The sequence below is a fragment of the Podarcis melisellensis genome (assembly GCF_964234715.1).
Source record: "Podarcis melisellensis genome assembly, chromosome: 6".
Classification (NCBI taxonomy): domain Eukaryota; kingdom Metazoa; phylum Chordata; class Lepidosauria; order Squamata; family Lacertidae; genus Podarcis; species Podarcis melisellensis.
The window spans coordinates 2,970,243-2,991,749 of NC_138538.1; the positions used below are offsets into that span (position 1 = coordinate 2,970,243).

A 21,507-nucleotide genomic window follows, 5' to 3' on the forward strand; every position below is an offset into this window, starting at 1 on the left:
AGACATGGGAAGCCCATCCGAAGGGGACTCTCCTGAACCTAGCAGACCAGTAGGACGAACTCGAGCTGCAGAGAGCAAGCCATGGGGTGGGACAGGTGCAAGAACATAGGCAGAATTCCTGCATTGCAGGGAGTTGGACTAGATGACCCTCGGGTCCCAACTCTACAATTCTATGATCTCTGGTGGATCAGGCCAGAAGTCCATCTAGTCCAGCATCCTGCTTCTCACATTGCGCAACCAGATCCTTCTGGGATATTCAAAGGCAGGACATGAGCTCCACAGGCTTCTCTCAACCCCACCGCTCAGCAAATGATATTGAATGGTAGACTGCCTCTGAACATGGATGTTCCAATGCAGATCAGTTTCGCAACTGGGGAGCAGGTGGGGAGAGAAAGGCGTGGCTCACCTTTGCTCGCCAGGATCCATGCCCTCCAACATTTCTCCGATGAAAATAGGGATGTCTTATTCAACAACAACAATATTTATACCCTGTCCATCACACTGGGCTGCCCCAGCCACTCTGTGAGGCTTCCAACATATATAAAAGCAGAAAACATTAAAAAACTTCCCTATACAGGGCTACCTTCAAATGTCTTCTAAAGGCTGTATAGTGACTTATCTCTTTGGTTTGGTACTTATTCTCCATTTCTCTGATGAAAATAGGGACATCCTAAGGCTAAGCAGGACATTCTGGGATCAAATCAGAAACCAGGATGGCTTCTGTAAATCCGGGACTGACCCTGGCAAATAGGGGCAATTGGAGGGTGTGCAGGATCCAGATATTAATTGAGTAAAAAGGTAAAGGGACCCCTGACCATTAGGTCCAGTCGCGGACGACTCTGGGGTTGCGGTGCTCATCTCGCTTTATTGACCGAGGGAGCCGGCGTACAACTTCCGGGTCATGTGGCCAGCATGACTAAGCCACTTCTGGCGAACCAGAGCAGCGCACAGAAACGCCGTTTACCTTCCCACCGGAGTGGTACCTATTTATCTACTTGCACTTTGATGTGCTTTCGAACTGCTAGGTTGGCAGGAGCAGGGACCGAGCAACGGGAGCTCACCCCTTCGCGGGGATTTGAACCGCCGACCTTCTGATCAGAAAGTCCTAGGCTCTTTGGTTTAAACCACAGCACCACCTGCGTCCCTCATTCATTGAGTAGAAGGCTGAAATAAGGATTGGCTGCCCCACCACTGCAGCCCAATGGTAGAGCACCTGGTTTATTTGCAGAAAGACCCAAATTCAACCCCCAGCCTCTCCAGGTATGTTGGGGAGAGACCAACCCTAAAAAGCTGGTGTCAGTCAGTATAGACCATGTTGAGCCATCTGGACCAATTGTCTGACTTCATATTCAAGCGCTTTCAATGTTTCTGGCTCTCCTCAGGCCCGAGTGGTCTCCCCTCCTCACAGGTAGTTGTCTTCATCATCATTGTCACCGCTGCCATTGTCGTCTTCGCCATCTTCCTCCTCTTCGTCCTCATCCCTCGCCAGAGCTTCGATGTCGTGGGTGATGTCCGTGATCATGCGGTTGAAGGACTCTGACTCTGAGCGCAAGGACCAGCTGTCGTAGCTGCGCACGGCGGAGGCCGAGGTGTTGCTCATGCTCTTCTTGATGCGCCCGAAGCTGTCCGTCAAGATCCCTCCTTCACGGATACCGATGTTTTCCAGGAAGCTCTCGAAGTAGCCAATGTCCTGGTCAGGGATGAAGGGGCGCATCCCTGTGGAGGCAGAACAGAGAAAGGTGCCAGGGAGATTGGGCGAAGGCTCCTTGGTCCACCAGGAGCCCTTTCCTGCAATCCCCCAGAGGGCAAAACATCACCCAATCACCTTGCCAACAAAGGCCTGTAAAGTTAAAGCCATGGTTTTCCCAGGAGTGATGTATGGAAGTGACTTGACCTCCCCCAGTGGCGATTTTCCCATCTCTTCCTTCTTCTGCCCCACCAAAAACAGAGGTTTTTCATTTACCCAGCAGCAGGAACTTCCGCTTTTCTCCATAGAGCTGGAGGAGGCCAGCACAGTATCCGTCCACTGCCAGACCCATCCGGTATTCTCTCAGCAAGAAGGCAAACTGTTGGATCTCCTGCGGCGTCAGTTTGTTCCTGAGCTATGGGGCGAGACAAAGAGGCAGGACGCTCACGCCAAACGACAAACATTTATCATTTGCAAGGAGGGAACTGTAAAAACAGACGTCTTGCACCTCTTTCGGGAAACGTATTGAATATAGGGGAAATAATTGTGTACACCTGAAAACGGTGTAAATAAGTTTTGATCGATGCAACAATGGAATACTGATTGGTATAGTTTTTGCAAAATATGCAGGGATTTATGATATGTAAAATGGACCATGGAAAGAGAATAAAGGAAGTCATTGATATCTTAAGGATGTAAAATGAGTATTGCAAATTGTAAAACAGAAAAACACACATACACTGCTTTATTTTCCCTAAAAAAATGTTTAGGGGTACTCTCATTTTCCTACCCATATTGAAATACTGCCCTTCAATGAGGCCAAACTTAGATTTACAAAATGTTTAGGGTATGTGTACCCCTGTGTCCCCCCAAAAAGCACTCTGTGTGTGTGTGTGTATCTTTCTTCTATCTACTTGCTCCATGCCTATGTAGTGCTATAAACTATCATGCTGCCTATGTTTACATCTATAGGTGAAATCGTATCTTTTGTAGTAATTTTGATTTTTGCAGTAATAATGCAAACGGACAGTTCCCAGGAGGAGGTTTTAGAAGCACCCAGTGACTGCAAGGCTCATGGATTCAGGGCACCCAAAGTGCATCTCCCCCCCCCCAGGCCACCCCCGCAAACTCCACTCACTGTGATCATGTAGTCCTGTAGTTGCTCCAGGCCAGTGTTGCTCTGGTCGCTGCCACTGCAGGCCGTGGCCAGGCTGTGATGGGACTGATGGAAGGAGGGGGACGAGGTGTCGCTGCAACAGGCCTCAAAGGTGTCGTGGGAACCATCGCTGAGGGAAGAAGGAAGCAAGCGGATCAGTAACCCTTCCCGTCTCATGTTGTCAAGTAGGTCTCCTTCCCCTCCCCACTCCCCAATTGCCAAGGAGGTGTTGGACTAGGTCAGCCTTCCCCATTGTGCCCTGGGACTACAACTCCCATCAGCCCCTGCAGCCAGCACAGCCATTGTGGACTATGACTCCCATCAGCCCCCACTGCCAGTGAAGCCATTCTGGACTACAACTCCCAGCAGTCCCCAGCTGGAGGAGACATTTTGAACTACAACTCCCAGCAGTCTCCACTGCCAGTGCAGCCATTCTGGACTACAACTCCCAGCAGTCCCCTCGGCCAACATAGCTGTCATGGACTGGTTGGATGCAGCAGAATGGTAGGAGCCTAGGACTTGCTGATCAGAAGGTCGGCGGTTCGAATCCCCGCGACGGGGTGAGCTCCTGTTGCTCAGTCCCTGCTCCTGCCAACCCAGCAGTTCGAAAGCACGTCAAAGTGCAAGTAGATAAATAGGTACCGCTCCGGCAGGAAGGTAAACAGCGTTTCTGTGTGCTGCTCTGGTTCGCCAGAAGCGGCTTAGTCATGCTGGCCACATGACCCGGAAGCTGTACGCCGGCTCCTTTGGCCAGTAAAGCGAGATGAGCGCTACAACCCTAGAGCCGGCCACGACTGGACCTAATGGTCAGGGGTCCCTTTACCTTTTTAGCAGATGAAAAGGTGCTTAGTTGGTTAACATAACCAATTAAATGACAAATCAGGTCAGCCTTCGACAACCAGGTACTGTTCCGATGTCAACTCCCAGGAGCCCCACTTGGTGCAGCCATTTTGGACTACAACTCCCATAAGCCCCAGCCAGACATCCCGCTTGCTATCAGTGGGGGGGGGGCAGGACTCACAAAGAGCTACAGCAGCTGAAATCAGCATCATAGCCATACGTCCCATCCGTCCGACAGCTCTCACCTGGAAGAAGACAGCACAAGGGGTTAAACGGGGTATTGGAAAACAGGTTTCTGCGCTGTCAGACCTCAACCCTCCATCCTTTGCAACCATCAGGTGGCCCAGGGGCAGCCCATGCAGTACTTGGCAGATTTTTTGGACTACAAATCCCATTATCCACAGTCAGCCAAGCCCAGTGGTCAGGGATGAGGCATGTCATAGCCTATAGTATATGGAAGGCACCCATAAAACTATTTCCACCAGTGTTTTTTTTATCACTAACCAAAGGGTGTTTGCATTGCTAAAAAATGTTTGCTTGCAATGAGATTCCGGAACCAATGGAACTGTTCTACTCATCTGAAGACCCATACCTACCGTATTTTTTGCTCTATAAGATGCACCAGACCACAAGGCACACCTAGTTTTTGGAGGAGGAAAACAAGGGAAAACAATATTCTGAATCTCAGAAGCCAGAACAGCAAGAGGGATCGCTGCACAGCGAAAGCAGCAATCCCTCTTGCTGTTCTGGCTTCTGGGATAGCTGCGCAGCCTGCATTCGCTCCATAAGATGCACACACATTTCCCCTTACTTTTTAGGAGGGAAAAAGTGTGTCTTATAGAGCAAAAAATACAGTAGTTTTGGGCACAACAGTTCAGTCACTGTTGGTCACAGCAGAAAATACTGGGGTAGTATTGATTCCTCAATGTCAACTTCGTTGAACTGGTCATGTTCTTCGGATGCCTGATTATCGTCTTCCAAAGCAACCATTCTATTCCAAACTTAAAAATGGAAAGCGTTGTGGTCAACAAAAGAGGTTCAAAGACTCTCTCAAGGCAAATCTTTTTAAAATGTAGTATAAACACCGGCAACTGGGAAACACTGGCCCGTGAGTGCTCCAGTTGGAGAACAGCCTTTACCAAAGGTGCCACTCGAACTCAAGACAAAAGGGAGAAACGTACTAAGAGGAAGGCATGCTTGGCAAATCCACACCGTGATCAACTCCCGCCCGGGAACCAATGTCCCCACTGTGGAAGGACGTGTGGATCCAGAACTGGCCTCCACAGTCACCTATGGACACACCGTTAAGTCCGTGTTCACGGAAGACAATCTTACTCGGCTACGAGGGATCGCCAAAGAAAGCAAAAGTATCATGCCCCCAATTTTGTGGAGCTCCTTTCCAGTTGAGGTCAGACATGACCCCTCTCGACTCAAGTTCTTCATTCCAGCAAGCATTTTTATTTCTCTGAATAGTTTCAACTGATTTTTTCACCATTGCAAGTTTGTAATTTGCTTAAGGACGCTTGCAGTTAAGCGGTATATAAACTGTTCAAATAAATAAATAAATGAGCTGACTCATTTAACCGCCTTAGACAAAGGTGGTTGCGTAATAATAATAATAATAATAATAATAATAATTTATATCCCGCCTATCTGGCTGGGCTTTCCCGGCCACTCTGGGTGGCTTCCAACAAAATATTAAAATGCAGTAATGCATCAAACATTAAATGCTTCCTTAAATGTACTCACTCCGGCTAGACAGCCAAGGACGCTTCATGGTGGATGTGTAGTGATAACCAGCCCGGTCCACACACTCAATGGTTTGGTCCCCATAGATTATCTGGAAAACCTGGCAGATGAGAGCACACGATTCTTCTGCCATGTCCTGCACCCGAGGGAGAAAGGGCAGTCAGATCCGTGTTCTAGAGTTGCTTGATCATTTGTGACCAGTTATTTAGGTGCTATATCATACCCTCCAATATTCCTCTGATGAAAATAGGTAAAAGGTAAAGGGAACCCTGACCAGTCCAGTCATGGCCGACTCTGGATTGCGGCGCTCATCTCGCTTTTTTGGCCAAGGGAGCTGGTGTACAGCTTCCGGGTCATGTGGCCAGCATGACTAAGCTTGGCGAACCAGAGCAGCGCACGGAAACGCCGTTTACCTTCCCGCCGGAGCGGTACCTATTTATCTACTTGCACTTTGACGTGCTTTCAAACTGCTAGGTGGGCAGGAGCAGGGACCGAGCAATGGGAGCTCACCCCGTCACGGAGATTGGAACCGCCAATCTTCTGATCAGCAAGTCCTAGGCTCTGTGGTTTAACCCACAGCACCATATGAGTCCCTTCCGATGAAAATAGGGATGTCCTATTCCATTATTATTATTATTATTATTATTATTATTATTATTATTATTAACCCGCCCACCTGACTGGGCTGCCCCAGCCACTATGGGTGGCTTCTAACATATATAAAAAAACAATAAAACATTAAAAAACATCCCTATCTAGGGCTGCCTTTTTCTTTTTCTTCTCCTTTTTTTTAGTTACAGATAGGTAGCCGTGTTGGTCTGCCAGAAGTATCTGAAGAAGTGTGCATGCACACGAAAGCTCATACCAAGAACTAACTTAGTTGGTCTTTAAGGTGCTACTGGAAGGAATTTTTTTTGTTTCTCCTTTTTTGTTTTCATATACCGTATTTTTTGCTCTATAAGACTCACTTTTTCCCTCCTAAAAAGTAAGGGGGAATGTGTGTGCGTCTTATGGAGCGAATGCAGGCTGCGCAGCTATCCCAGAAGCCAGAACAGCAAGAGAGATTGCTGCTTTCACTGCGCAGCGATCCCTCTTGCTGTTCTGGCTTCTGAGATTCACAATATTTTTTTCCTTGTTTTCCTCTTCCAAAAAACTAGGTGCGTCTTGTGGTCTGGTGCGTCTTATAGAGCGAAAAATACGGTACATGCTTCCCCCCTTCTTCTTTTTTGCTTTTGTTTTTATACAGATCATTTTTTTCATCTTGCTGATTCATAAAAAAAGCTTTTAAAAATATGAAAGAGAGAGAGAGAGAGAGAGAGAGGGAGGGAGAGAGAGAGAGAGATTGTCTATTTTGAAGAGTGGAGGAGACCGGGCTTCTGGCCGCTCACCCTGTTAGCCACGGCCAGGATGATGAGATTGCAATAGGCTTCGGGGCTGGGCTCTTTGGGGTCCAGGGGGTTGTTTCCGGTGTGCCACCGGCGCTCCCAGCTGCCCCAGGTCTTGCCCCTCTCCCAGCTCCCGCTGTAGGCCTGCCGCCTCCTCTCCCAGCTGCCCCCAGCTTTGCCCGTGGGGCGGCGCTCCCAGCTTCCGCTGTAGGTCTGCCTGCGCTCCCAGCTCCCGAAGGGCCTGCCGCCTGTGGGACCCTGCCTCTTCTCCCAGCTGCCCGTGCCCTGCTTCCGCTCCAGGCTGCCCCCTCCGCTGGGCCTGCCCTCCGGCCCGCCCCGGGCCATCTTCCAGTCCAGGCTGCAGATGGTGTGGCGTCGCTCCATCGTGCCCCCCAGCTGCCGGGCTTCTGCCGGTCTCTTCTCGGCTGGCCCTCCGGGAAATTTCTTCTCCTGGGTGCTTCCAGGGTAAACATCTGAGCTACCTCCTGCAGGGACCGGGTCTACTCCCAAGCCTGGAAATAATAAGAACAACAACAACAACACAAGCTTAACCTGAGCCAAAGCTGTGTTGCAGCAGCAAAAAAGGCCCGTGGGGTGGATCATAAAGAAGGCTGATCGCCGAAGAATTGATGCTTTTGAATTCTGGTGGTGGAGGAGACTCTGGAGAGTCCCATGGACTGCAAGATGATCAAACCTGAAATATCCCCGGAGTTGAGTGCGGATTTCATGCTTTTTATTCAGCTCATAGTAGTGAGGAATGAATGTTCCCCCAAAATATCTGCTTCATATACATTATTTACACAATGGGCTGCACGTGATTGGCTAATTCCGGGATTCTCCTGTAGGCCAATCAGGTTGAGGATTCACTTCCACCTGGAGCTGGATTGGGTGGCTCCTGCGGACCAATCATACTGCTGCATTGTTCTAGGACCAATCAGACGGCTGCATTTTGGATCCTATTCAACTCAGTACATAACAAAACCTATCTGTTCTGAAGGAAATCAGCCCTGAGTGCTCACTGGAAGGGCAGATCCTGAAGCTGCGACTCCAAGACTTTGCAGAGAAGTTCTGCAAGGAAGAAGACACTTGGGATTTCCCTTTGAGACCAGAGCGAGGAAAGTTTATTGAATCGCAGTAAAACTTTGAAGCACTTTACTGCAGTGGAGACCCACCATTCGTACGCAAGGTCCAGATCAGGGAACAACTCTAACACAGACTCCCTCGGAAGGTGGTGGACTCTCTTTCCTTTGGAAGTTTTTAAGCAGAGGTTTTTAAGTTTACCTGCACTGCAGGGGGGTTGATCTAGATGACCCTCTGGGTCCCTTCTGCCTCTGCAATTTTCTGATTTTATGCAGGACAAGCGGTGGTGCTTAGGGAACTCCAATGGAGAAGAGGCTGTATTTGGTTATCTCCAACCCGTCAGGATAATAGTGAATGGATTTCTCTTGGTCTAACCCCAGAACAACCTTGTGAAGCAGGTTAGGCTGGGAGATAGCAATGCTCATTTGCTTTCAAGTTGGCAACAAAATAAGGCTGCGTTTTGGCAATGGAAGACCCATGCTGCTATAAGTAACCAGGTGGGCAAATCCTGGGCGTTCACCCATTACAGCCGAGGAGAGCCGGTTATCCTGGCCGAACCCCTGAACTCAGGAGAAATTAGAGGGAAATGTTTTGACTTGTTCTTGGTAATTCTTTGTATCAATTCCATAAAAACCCAAATAAAAATGATTGCAAGAGAAAAGAAGTTTTGTAAGGTGGATTATTTGAAATATTGCAAGAAGAGGACCTCCTTTGGCAATCTGCACAGAATTTTTGCTTAATGGTTGCCATCAATTTGATTTTTATTAATTTTTATAATGAAATGTTTTTAGAGTGTTGCATTATTTGATTGTTGTTAGCCGCCCTGAGCCCGGCTTCGCCTGGGGAGGGCGGGATATAAATAAAATTTTTTATTATTATTATTATTATTATTATTATTATTATTATTATTATTTAAGGATAATTATATGTAAGAAATGCAGAATAAGTGATAAAAACGGAAACTCATCAGAGGTGTTGATGGAAGCCCAAAATACTGTATAAAATGAGAAGTTATGTTGTATGACTGTTGGAAGTGATATGTTAATTTTTTAAAATAAAAATGTATATAAGGTATTAAAAAAAATTATTGCAAGAGAAAAGGGGAAAGATATTGCAACTGAGCCAGCACATGCAGAAACACACATTCTGTCCTAAGGCCCATGGCTTGCAAGTGGCCTGATCCATTTCCAACCAGGTGGGAATTCTCTAGTCGGGAATCCTCCAGGTTACCTGAACTGAACCACACCTGTTTTGAGCACCAGGAGGTGCAGGGCATCGTCCCGCAGGTAGGAGGCGGCTGCAATTTCGTGGGTGGGGATCCTCAGGATGAGCTCCTCGTTGTCCCTCCAGGTAAGAAGCAGGCAGCGGGCCGAAAGGCTCAAGATGCTATCCTGCTCTGGGGTTGTCGTCAGAGGAAGCTCCTTCAATTGCTGCAGGAAAGGTGGAGCAAAAAGGGGGTGGGAGCCCGTTAAATGGTGCCCAGTTTCGCATCCCTGGGAAGGGCTTCCCCAAGCTGTAGTCCTCCAGGCCAGCTGCTCTGGACCACAACTCCCATCAGCCCCTGGAGGACTCCAAGTTGGGGGAAACTGGACTATGAGGCCATCCCACCAATGCAGAAAAGCACAGGGGGTTAGACTAGATGAGCCTTGGGGTTCCTCCCAACTCCACACTTCTATGAAATTGACTCGGATAACTCAGGCAAGTCAGCCAAGCCACACACCACAGGGATGGGCAGAATAGTCTCTGAGCCTAAACATACATGCTTATGTTGTGCTGCTGATGACCACCTGAGAGGTAGCTTCAGAAAGGGATTAGAAGGATTGGCCCCGGATGCTTTGTCACCTGGCGTGGAGCACCTGGGATTTATAGCATCCCAGACGGCCAAGTTATTTTGGCAGCCGAGACATGGCGACATAACTTATTCATCCTAGTGGTTCTCGCTAGTGGCGCCTGTCGCAAGTCTCTTCAGCACCTCTGCACCCCTTCATGTCCTCCCAAGCAGGCAGTTTCCGTTCCAAGCATATGACCGTTAATTGAACAACACCAAAGCGCATTGAAGTACATTGGAAGGTTACCCTTGCAGTGTCCAGTAGCTGCAACAGCTCGTCGCGGCTGGAGGGGTTCAAGGAAGTCGTTACCCAAGTCAGGTGACCTAAAAACTGGAGATAAAGAGATAAGAAGCCACGATAAAGTGGGACACGGCTAAGGCAGGAATCTCCTAAGTGATGGTTCCATGCTGAAAGCAGAGGGGTCTGTCTGGATAGATCTGTGGTGAGGAGGACAGATTGAAAGACCTACATTGGCTCCCAGTACGTTTCCGAGCACAATTCAAAGTGTTGGTGCTGACCTTGAAAGCTCTAAACGGCCTTCAATGTATCTGAAGGAGCGTCTCCAACCCCATTGTTCTGCCCGGACACTGAGGTCCAGCGCCGAGGGCCTTCTGGTGGTTCCCTCGCTGCGAGAAGCAAAGCTACAGGGAACCAGGCACAGGGTCTTCTCGGTAGTGGCACCCGCCCTGTGGGACGCCCTCCCACCAGATGTCAAAGAGAACGAAAACTACCAGACTTTCAGAAGACATCTGAAGGCAGCCCTGTTTAGGGAAGCTTTTAATGTTTGATGCGTTACTGTATTTTAATATTTTGTTGAAAGAATAATTATATTATATATATAATTATATATATAATAATATACCCGAGGACACCAAAACCTGCATATTATATATATATATATATATATATATATATATATATATATATATATATATATGCAGGTTTTGGTGTCCTCGGGTGTCTTCCCGTGTAAAAGTTGGGGTGTCTAGGCGACGTTTCGACGAGGTCTCACTCGTCATCTTCAGGCTGGTGCTTTCGGCTTCTTGTTACTGGAACAGAGCAGGATCTCAGTGTTTGAGTTCCTATAAATACTGTTGAGGGGGTGTGGTGTATAGCCTCCAATGTTCTGGGCAGAGAGGAAGTTCCCAGGCTAGTGTGCCTTTTCTTCTTTTGTTCCTTAATTACTTGAGGGATATCTTGAGTGATTTCTTGAGTGATATCCTGAGTACCACTTAGGTGGGTCATTAGGTGTGGATTAGTTGCTAAAGTCTTTGTGTCTTGACCTCTTGAACTTTGTGAAGAGTTTTTCTGAGAAGATGGCTGTACTGCACTTAGTTGTGCTCTGGCTTGGCTTCGTGTATAGGGGCGAGCTGTGGTTTTGTGGCCTGTGTCAGCCAGATCTGTGTAGGGATTGCAGGGGGGTGCAGCATCCGGAGGAGCCACCATGGTTTGGCTACTGGATGGTGTCTGTAATTTATCTGTGGAGAGGGTCTGGGTTTGGGTCTGGTGTGGTTGATTGGTGATAGCGTTCTGTGTGCCTCTGGATCTGGTGTCAGTTTTTGTGGGGAGGGCTAATTTCCAGATGTCTGGCAAGCGGGATGTGTCGTCACGCTTGTTCATGTTGTGAGGGTGTTTCTCTATCTCGATGGCTTCCATGATTATTCTCTTGTGGTGATGTTCCATGTTAAAGAGCAATTTGGAATCTGCAAAATTAATTTCGTGTCCTGTTTCTTTCATGTGTTGGAAAAGAGAGGAAGTTTTTTCTTCTTTTTTGACGGCATTCTTGTGTTCTGCGATACGTGCATTTATTCGTCTGTCTGTTTGTCCAATGTACGTGGCTGGGCAGACTTTGCAGGGTATTTCATAGACCCCTTGGTTTTCCAACTGGATTTTATCCTTGGGGTTTCTGAGGATATTGGCTATTTTTTGGTTGGTGCAAAAGGCTGTTTTGATATTGTGTTTATGGAGGATTTTGCTAATTTTATCTGCTATCACCAATCAACCACACCAGACCCAAACCCAGACCCTCTCCACAGATAAATTACAGACACCATCCAGTAGCCAAACCATGGTGGCACCTCCGGATGCTGCACCCCCCTGCAATCCCTACACAGATCTGGCTGACACAGGCCACAAAACCACAGCTCGCCCCTATACACGAAGCCAAGCCAGAGCACAACTAAGTGCAGTACAGCCATCTTCTCAGAAAAACTCTTCACAAAGTTCAAGAGGTCAAGACACAAAGACTTTAGCAACTAATCCACACCTAATGACCCACCTAAGTGGTACTCAGGATATCACTCAAGAAATCACTCAAGATATCCCTCAAGTAATTAAGGAACAAAAGAAGAAAAGGCACACTAGCCTGGGAACTTCCTCTCTGCCCAGAACATTGGAGGCTATACACCACACCCCCTCAACAGTATTTATAGGAACTCAAACACTGAGATCCTGCTCTGTTCCAGTAACAAGAAGCCGAAAGCACCAGCCTGAAGATGACGAGTGAGACCTCGTCGAAACGTCGCCTAGACACCCCAACTTTTACACGGGAAGACACCCGAGGACACCAAAACCTGCATATATATATATATATATATATACACACACATATATATATATATACCAGATCCAGAACATTTTGGGACGTTTAGGCTGTCAAATAGTTTGGAAGTTTCAATTGCATAGGAACATAAGGTATAGCACACTTAAAGCTTGAGTTCTCACAAATGCAGAACCACGGGGGAAACCCTCCGCTCAAAATCCACACCGGCAGAAAATGTATCACGTGGTCCTCAGCTGCTGCGTTGACACCAGCAAGTTCCGCACTCTGCTCCCTTGGGCGCCCTCACCTTCACTTCCTTTTCCACATAGTCGTGCAGGAGGATCTGAGGGTCAATGAGATAGTCGGGAGGGTAGAGTGGGACGGAGTGAAGAGGGCGGCGGCAGAGGCTGCTCTTGAGGGCCTGCCTTCGGGCTGCCTTTGGAAAGACGAGCCTCTTGATTGGTGACACGAAGCCCTGTTGGGGAAGCAGGCAGAAGCAGAGGCCCCGTCAGTAAAGTCACAACAGGAGGGTGATGGAGAACGGGCTCCAGATGCTGGCAGATGCCCTCGTTGCAAACATGAGCCAACAGTGCGATGCAGCAGCAAAATAAGCCGATGCAATCCCAGGCTGCATAAATAGAAGTCCAGGATTCCCCAACCTTGGGTCTCCAGCTGTTGTTGAACTACAACTCCCATCATCCCTAGCTAGCAGGACCAGTGGACCAGGGGTGATGGGAACTGTAGTCCCAAAACAGTTGGAGACCCAAATTTGGGGAACCCTGGTTTAGATCAAGCTGGAAGGTGTGCAGAGGAGGGAGATGATCAAGGGTCTGGAAAGCAAGGCTGATGAGGAACGGTTGAAGCAGCTGGGTATGGCTAGCTTGGAGAAGAGGAGACGTAGCCGTCTTCAAATATTTGAAGGGCAATCACATGGAAAATAGGGCAAGCTTGTTTTCTGTTGCTGCTGCTGCTGCAGAAGGTAAGTGTCATGGCCTGGGATTCAGACTCGGATGCTGAACCTGAGGAATCCCAGCCTGCGCAGGATTCCCCACCTCCAGATCCAGCTGAGCCGGGGCTGGGGCTTGAGCCTGAAGGGTCCTCACCTGTGCTGGGTCCTCAGGTGCAGGCATCAGCTGAGCCTGCTCTGGCTCCTGAGGTGATGGAGGACCCATTGCCTGCAGGTGCTCCACTCTCAGCCCCGTCAGAGGAAGCTGAGGTTGCCTCTGGGTCCGGTAACCCTCCAGCCTCTCCTGAGCTGCAGAGGCTCAGGGCAGAGAGTTGGAGGGAACTATGTTCTCGCAGGAGGAGTGCTCACCTCCAGGCCAGCAGAGGCGAATCACCTGAGGATTGGGGCCGCCCTATGCCTCGATGCAGATAAAAGCCAGCCAGCCCCAGTCCCAAGTTGTGGGAGCAACATTGTTGGCTGCTAGTTCCTGCCTGAACCCTGTCCTGCTCTCCTGCCATCGCTCCTGACCTCACCGGACTCCCTGCCCTGCACCCAGCTTCAGCTTTTACGGACTGCCTCCATATTGCTCCTTTGACCTTGGACTGGACTCGGACCTTGCCTCTCGGTTGACCCACGGGACCAGCACAGTAAGGCTTAAATCAATGGATTCAAATGACGAGAAAGGAGATTCCGACTATACATTAAGAATAACTTTCTGACACTAGGAGCGGTTTGACCGTGGACTGTGGAGCGGATTTCCTCAGAAGGTGGTGGAGGTTTTCAAGCAGAGGTTGGATGGCCATCTGTCAGGGATGCTTTAGCTGAAATTCCTGCACTGCAGGGGGTTGGAATAGGTGACCTTTGGGAGTCCCTCCCAACCCCACAATTCTATGATTCCATGGCCTCATCCAGACTCGGTGATGAATGCAGATGGCTCCAAGCACGCTCTCTGCCAGAAGGCCAAATTAAGTTCTGTATCAAGGAAATAAAAAGCCTGCAGCCTAATTGAATGCAATTTGCATATCATTGCTATTTTGCATTATTTATCTTTGCTCCTGCTACAGCAATCAACAGGGAGGAAGAAGAAATGACACAGGGCAAGGAAGCCTAGGCTCTGCCAGTCCGCACAGACTCTCCTCTCACATTCCCAGAAAGCAACTAGGTAGCCCCTTCCTCTCTCCAGAGGTTTTGCCTCAGTTTCCAGCTAATCTCATCCAGTTCCTCACGTTAAGGGCTCATCCACATTGACCTTTTGCCCCATGCTTTCCAGGCAACAATTAAACATTAATAGAATTTATCTATATCTATAATCTATAGAATGGGGACGTGGGTGCTGCTGTGGTCTAAACCACAGAGCCTAGGGCTTGCCGATCAGAAGGTCGCCGGTTCGAATCCCCGCGACGGGGTGAGCTCCTGTTGTTCGGTCCCTGCTCCTGCCAGTTCGAAAGCATGACAAAGTGAAATAGATAACTAGGTACCACTTTGGCGGGAAGGTAAATGGCGTTTCCGTGCGCTGCTCTGGTTCACCAGAAGCAGCTTAGTCATGCTGGCCACATGACCCGGAAGCTGTACGCCGGCTCCCTCGGCCAATAAAGCGAGATGAGCGCCACAACCCCAGAGTCGTCCATGACTGGACCTGATGGTCAGGGGTCCCTTTACCCTTTTTATAATCTACTGAAACATACAGATCATCATAAAAGCGTCACAGCACCAGCCCTTTCCTTAAAAAGAGCCTGTGGTTTCCTCAGGTGGGTAGTAGCGACTCCTGGGGGGGGCAGTAGGAGACACTAAGAGGCAGGGGGCATAAGAGGTCAATGACCATCAGACTTCAAAATCATCAGTTTTAATTTAATTGAATTGTTTTAATTGGATTTTGTGCAATTAATTGTTACTGCTCTGAATTTTACTGTGTTATTATCTTCTTTAGTGGGGCTACCTTTGAAGGTGACCTGGAAACAACAACTAATCCAGAATTCGGCAGCTAGACTGGTGACTGGGAGCGGCCACCGGGACCACATAACACCGGTCCTGAGAGATCTACAATGGCTCCCAGTACGTTTCCAAGCACAATTCAAAGTGTTGGTGCTGACCTTTAAAGCCCTAGTTACAGATAGGTAGCCGTGTTGGTCTGCCATAGTCAAAACAAAAAAAATTCCTTCCAGTAGCACCTTAAAGACCAACTAAGTCAGTTCTTGGTATGAGCTTTCGTGTGCATGCACACTTGGTGTATCTGAAGAAGTGTGCATGCACATGAAAGCTCATACCAAGAACTGACTTAGTTGGTCTTTAAGGTGCTACTGGAAGGAATTTTTTTTGTTTTAAAGCCCTAAATGGCCTTGGTCCAGTATACCCGAAGGAGCGTCTCCACCCCCATCGTTCTGCCTGGACGCTGAGGTCCAGCTCCAAGGGCCTTCTGGTGGTTCCCTCACTGCGAGAAGCCAAGTTACAGGGAACCAGGCAGAGAGCCTTCTCGGTAGTGGCACCCACCCTGTGGAATGCCCTCCCATCAGGTGTGAAAGAGAACAGCTACTACTAGACTTTTAGAAGACATCTGAAGGCAGCCCTGTTTAGGCAAGCTTTTAATGTTTGACAGACAACTGTATTTTAATACTTTGTTGGAAGCCACCCAGAGTGGCTGGGGAAACCCAGCCAGATGGGCGGGGTATAAATAATAAATTATTATTATTATAGCATGCAAACCACTATTCTGGATGGTGCTTTCTGTAGGGTAGAGGGCACCGGGGTCCACGGCATTTATGGAACCAAGGGGGAGGCAGCTCAGAAAAGTTTGGGAACCACCGTATTAAGATAGTCGTCACAAACAAATTGCAATGCACGTTCATTAAACAGCCGGTGTTACCCAAACTCCCTGCAAACAAATCAGGATGAATTCTCCATCAACAGGTCACCTGGCCACAAAGTGAGGTGGATGGATCCTTAAGGTGCAGGGGTTTGCAGATATGACACACACCCCTGGGGAAATTTCCCTGTGCAAAAATCTCACTGATGTGGGATCTTTTGCAGCTCCCGTTCACTTCTGTGGGGCTTGAACTGGGAAACTTTATGACGGATCAGGAGGCCTCTAAACCAGGGGTCAGCAAACTTACCGCGTCTCGGGCCGATGTCTCCAGCGCTGATCACACGGCGGGCCGGGGGAAGCGCATGTCCATATGTGTGCGCATACACTATTTCTGGCGTACTTCCGGGGTGGAGGAGCACCAGAAATAGCTTGTGCGCATGTGCACGGGCCTCCTCTGACCCACATGTGCACAGCAAATAATGCTTGTGCATGCACAAATAACGCTTGCACATGTGCAAATAACACGTGTGCATGCGCAAATAACGCTTGCGCATGCCGGTGCTCCTCTGACTCAGAAGTGGGCAACCGCGCAGCGCAGCATGGGTAAGAGCGGGCGGCAGAGGTCGCCGTGGGCTGGATAAACGAGTCCCTTGGGCCTTATATGGCCCATGGGCCTTAGTTTGGGCACCCCTGCACTAAACAGTTAGAGAGGAGGCGGGGGGGGGCATTGAGATCACCTGCTTCAGGCCCCCAACAACTGCCTTCTCTGTGCCCCATGGGTGATGCCCAAGCAAACCAATTTAACATGCTGGTCTCGGGATCGGCTGCTGCTGTTTTTTCGGGCAGCAGCCCAGGCTGACAGCTGGGCTTCGCCTTGGGCAGCTGGAGGGGAAATGTATCCCCAGAGGCTTCAGATGTTGCTGGATCTGTGACAGGGTGGGGAAAGGCCACCCAGGCCCATCTGCTCAGGATGTGGGCAGGGCGGGGGAGAAGACATCATTGCCCGCCCCCAATTCCCAAAGCTAAACCAAGAACGGCAAGCACATTCGCTTCTCTTGAAAAGATTGTGCAAGGCTTGAGATGAGCCTGGGCTGAGCCCTGGGACTTGCTGGGCCAGTTCAATGCCTGTTCGCCACAATTCCCTCCCTCTCCCCTTTTTATGAAGATCACCCGCTCTGGGATCCCACAGCTAATTCTCCCCTGGTCTCCTCGCTGGCCCAAAGAGGACTAATTTAGCCAGCTAGCCCTGGTGATCATCTAATGTTTATTGGATGGATTTCCCCCCTAAATTGATTTTTGAATTCTGAATTTATTGTTATTCATGTTTTATACTGTATTTTATGCTGTTTTTTGTTGCATCAATTAAGTGTTTTAGAAAAGCAATGACAAACCTAGACAGCATCTTAAAAAGCAGAGACATCACCTTGCCGACAAAGGTCCGTATAGTTAAAGCTATAGTCTTGCCAGTAGTGATGTATGGAAGTGAGGGCTGGACCATAAAGAAGGCTGATCGCCGAAGAACGGATGCTTTTGAATTCTGGTGCTGGAGGAGACTCTTGAGAGTCCCATGGACTGCAAGAAGAGCAAACCGATCTATTCTGAAGGAAATCAGCCCTGAGTGCTCACTGGAAGGACAGATCCTGAAGCTGAGGCTCCAATACTTTGGCCACCTCATGAGAAGACTCCCTGGAAAAGGCCCTGATGTTGGGAAAGATGGAGGGTACAAGGAGAAGGGGATGACAGGGGATGAGATGGTGGGACAGTGTTCTCGAAGCTACCAGCATGAGTTTGACCAAACTGCGGGAGGCAGTGGAAGACAGGAGGGCCTTGCGTGCCCTTGTCCATGGGGTCACAAAGAGTCGGACACAACTAAACGACAAAATTTGTTGTTAGCCGCCCTGAGCCCGGTTTTTTGAACCGGGAAGGGCAGGGTATAAATAAAAATTTATTAATTATTATTATTTGGGAAGCTCCTCTGAACATGTGCAGAGAGCACATCTGCCCACCCCATTCCAGCGCTCCTCTACCTTGAAGGCATCTCAATTGCGGTGAGTGACAAAGTGAGACTGTCAATGCCAGGTAAGTTAGAGGTGTGAACAGCTTTCAGGTGATTCTGAAGGAGTCTATGGCTGAATCCCGGTTCATAGAATTACCTGCACAAACACTATGCAATAAAACGTAAGAACATAACCCCCATATTTCTCTCTAGTTCTTTCCATCAGAAGGTCTTCCTCAGGTTTGGTCGGAATCTCCTTTCTTATAACTTGAAGCCATTGGTTCGGGTGCCCACCTCTAGACCAGGAGAAAGCTAGTTTGCTCCATCTTCTGTGTGACTGCCCTTCAGATACTTAAAGATGGTTATCCTGTGTCCTCTCAGTCTCCTCTTTCCCAGGCTAAACATACCCAACTCCCTCAACCGTTCCTCATCAGGCTTGGTTTCCAGACCCTGGATCATCTCGGCCGCCCTCCTCTCAACATCTTCCAGCTTGTCAATATCCCTCTTAAATTGTGGTGCCCAGAACTGGATACAGGACTCCAGGTGTGGTTCTGACTAAGGAAAATTAGAGTAGGACTATTACTTCCCAAGGCCGGGCTGGGAATATAGGCTGTCTGCAGCCCTGAAAACCTGCTGCCAGCCCGTGTGAGCAGTACTGGGAGAGATGGCCCAATGATCTGATTCAGTCCAAGGCAGCGTCCTACATTCTGATGTGTAACAGTTTGTTTCTAGAATGTGAATGTGCTGGGCACCAACGCCACCAGCAGAGACCGGCCACCTAACCCAAGACTGATTGAAGTCAGTGGCGGCGGATCCCTCTCTGGCACCTGGGGCAGGAGCGTGTCGTACGGAGTGTGCATGTGCGCAGGGCCTTGCAGAGCCAGGCAGAGGCCCGGGCCAGGTAGATAATGTACCCCCCCTTTTTTTACCCTGGGGATAACTGAAGTCCTATACACCAGGGAAGCTTTTCTCTCGCGCTGCCAGCCAAGGCCCCAGGGAATCCACCCACCGCCGCCACACCTTTGCGCCTCTGCATTCGCCCCAGTGCATCCCCTGCGATTGTGAATATGCTGACCGGAGCCCCCTTTGGAATCGGAGGCCCGGGCCAAGTGGCCTATATGACCCCTCCTCTGACTGGACCTGCATATGCGGCATCCCATCCGGACTGTGCATGTGCGGCATCCCATGCATGTGGAATACTGCATATGCACAGTCCGTATGGAATGCCGCACATGCACACTCTGTGCTGCTTGCACGGTGGCTGTACTGGCTGCTGGGCGAGCATCATCCCGTACGGACTGCGCATGTGCAGCATCCCGTATGGAGTGCACATGCACGGTGGCTCGTACGGACACCCATATGGACGGCGTGCGAGAGCGGCAGCCCGTACAGACACCGTGTGAGCGGCACCCATACGGACTGTGCGCACCCTCGGCAGCTCTACAGCTGGGAGGAGGCAGGGGCCATTTTGTCACCCCCCCGGAGTGGCACCCAGGGTTGACCGCCTCCTCCGCCCCCCTCCTCCGCCCCTGATTAACGTCACAGGTAATTACTCAGTTTGCTCTGATGCATACTGCTCCCAGTATGTTTCCGAGCACAATTCAAAGTGTTGGTGCTGACCTTTAAAGCCCTAAACGGCCTCGGTCCAGTATACCTGAAGGAGCATCTCCACCTCCACCATTCTGCCCGGACGCTGAGGTCCAGCGCCGAGGGCCTTCTGGCGGTTCCCTCATTGCGAGAAGCAAAGCTACAGGGAACCAGGCAGAGGGCCTTCTCGGTAGTGGCGCCCACCCTGTGGAACGCCCTTCCAGCAGATGTCAAAGCGATAAACAACTACCTGACATTCAGAAGACATCTTAAGGCAGCCCTGTTCAAGGAAGTTTTTAATGTGTGATATTTTACTGTATTTTTGGTTTTTATGGAAGCCGCCCAGAGTGGCTGGGGAGGCCCAGCCAGATGGGCGGGGTATAAATAATAAATTATTATTATTATTGCACTTATTTTTGCAAACCCTGCCACTCAACTTGCAGGATGGAATTCTGGGGCCAGCTCAATCAAAGCTCTGGGAGTCGCCGGATAGCACCATGGGGCTGGGGACGGGCAGAAAACAGTGATGGAAACGGCAGTTCCAAAATAGATTCTGTGGTGCATGGCTGTCTCGTTTCACGGCATGCTGACAGTGGTGGCACCATTGTTTGCTGGCTCCTCCCCCTTTCTAAGGGCCGAATCCTTTTTGTGGCTTAGGAAAAAGGCTGTGTGGCGTTTGTAAAGGGCAGTTGGGGTTCCCCGAACACCTTACATAGCCCATGCCAGCCTGGTGCCTGACAGATGTTTTGGACTACAACACATGGGAGTTTTAGTCTGAAACACCTGGACTGGGGAGCAGCAAACTTTTTCAGCAGGGTCCACTGTTCCTCAGATCTTGTGGGGGACCAGACTATATATATTTTTTGGGGAAATGACCAAATTCCTATGCCCCACAAATAACCCAGAGATGCATTTGAAATAAAAGGACACATTCTACTCATGTAAAAACATGCTGATTACCGGACTGTCCGCGGGCCGGATTGAGAAGGCGATTGGGCTGAATCCGGCCCCCCGGGCCTTAATTGCCTACCCATAACCTGGTGTATACACTTGGCTGCTGCAGGCTCCCTTAAGAGATCCAGGGATCTGTTTTGCACCCAGAAACGCAACTCAGCCTGCCTCGTCAGGTTGGAGAGGTGGAAACTGATGTGTGTCGTCCCTTCACCCCATAAAGCACCCAACACCCACAGAAAAGCACCCCCATACGCCGTCCCCCCCCCATGCACTCACCTTCTTGCCTTTCTTTGCTTCGTGCTCCATGCCTCGTCCTCGCTCTGCTCCTGCCCCAGGAAGGCGGCTTTTCCTTTACGCCAGCCATCCTTTGTTTCCTCCATCCTGTGTCGGAAACTCCACCAAGCGACCGGCCCTGATGTCAAGTCGCCAAGTTCCTGCCCCTCCTGGGATTGATAAGCAGATGGGAGCTGGTGTGGAACTGCAAGGGGCTCGGAGGGGCTCTTGGATGTCAGAGAAGGATCGAAGTGTAGAATTGAGAGGGACCCCCAAAGGTCATCCATACCAACCCTCAGCAATGCAGGAACCACAGCTAAAGAATCCCTGCTGGGTTGCCACCCAACCTCTGTTCAAAAACCTCGGGGTGGGGGGTGGGGGGCGGACTAACAAGGCAGGATCACGTTTCTGGGTTTATCCACAATTCCTCTTGCCCTGGCACTTTCCCCCAGGGTAAACCCACTGTTTACTGCTGAATCACAGCAAATGCCAACTATGTTTTATCCAGATTGACATTTGCTCTGATATAGTGCTTAAGAGGGACGCGGGTGGCACTGTGGGTTAAACCACAGAGCCTAGGACTTGCCGATCAGAAGGTCGGCGGTTCGAATCCCCACGACAGGGTGAGCTCCCGTTGCTCGGTCCCTGCTCCTGCCAAACTAGCAGTTTGAAAGAACGTCAAA

At 49.6% G+C, this 21,507-nt stretch overlaps 1 protein-coding gene across 2 annotated transcripts; it reads right to left on the minus strand.

Moving 5' to 3' along the window:
* Positions 1-1,219: 1,219 nt before the first annotated feature.
* CCM2L (CCM2 like scaffold protein) lies at positions 1,220-21,148 on the minus strand. 2 transcript variants are annotated; one of them, XM_081916913.1, is made up of 10 exons: positions 20,828-21,147; positions 12,576-12,743; positions 9,973-10,056; positions 9,144-9,327; positions 6,821-7,329; positions 5,433-5,568; positions 3,865-3,928; positions 2,826-2,973; positions 1,964-2,102; positions 1,220-1,716 (listed from the first exon to the last, which is right to left on the minus strand). In XM_081916913.1, exons 1-10 carry the CDS (start codon positions 20,855-20,857, stop codon positions 1,403-1,405), a joined length of 1,776 nt encoding a protein of 591 aa, XP_081773039.1. In that variant the 5' UTR covers positions 20,858-21,147; the 3' UTR covers positions 1,220-1,402. The 2 variants fall into 2 exon arrangements, with proteins under 2 accessions (XP_081773039.1, XP_081773040.1); XM_081916914.1 differs by lacking the exon at positions 12,576-12,743 and having other exon boundaries at positions 20,828-21,148.
* Positions 21,149-21,507: the final 359 nt, after the last annotated feature.

Excerpts from the sequence above, each read along its gene's own strand:
- CCM2L (XM_081916913.1), bottom strand. The coding sequence starts at position 20,857 with ATGGAGCACGAAGCAAAGAAAGGCAAGAAG. Across the intron at positions 7,330-9,143 it reads CCTCCTGGTGCTCAAAACAG|GCTTGGGAGTAGACCCGGTC; the intron begins GTGTGGTTCAGT and ends TATTATTTCCAG. Across the intron at positions 1,717-1,963 it reads GCGGAAGTTCCTGCTGCTGG|GGATGCGCCCCTTCATCCCT; the intron begins GTAAATGAAAAA and ends CTGCCTCCACAG.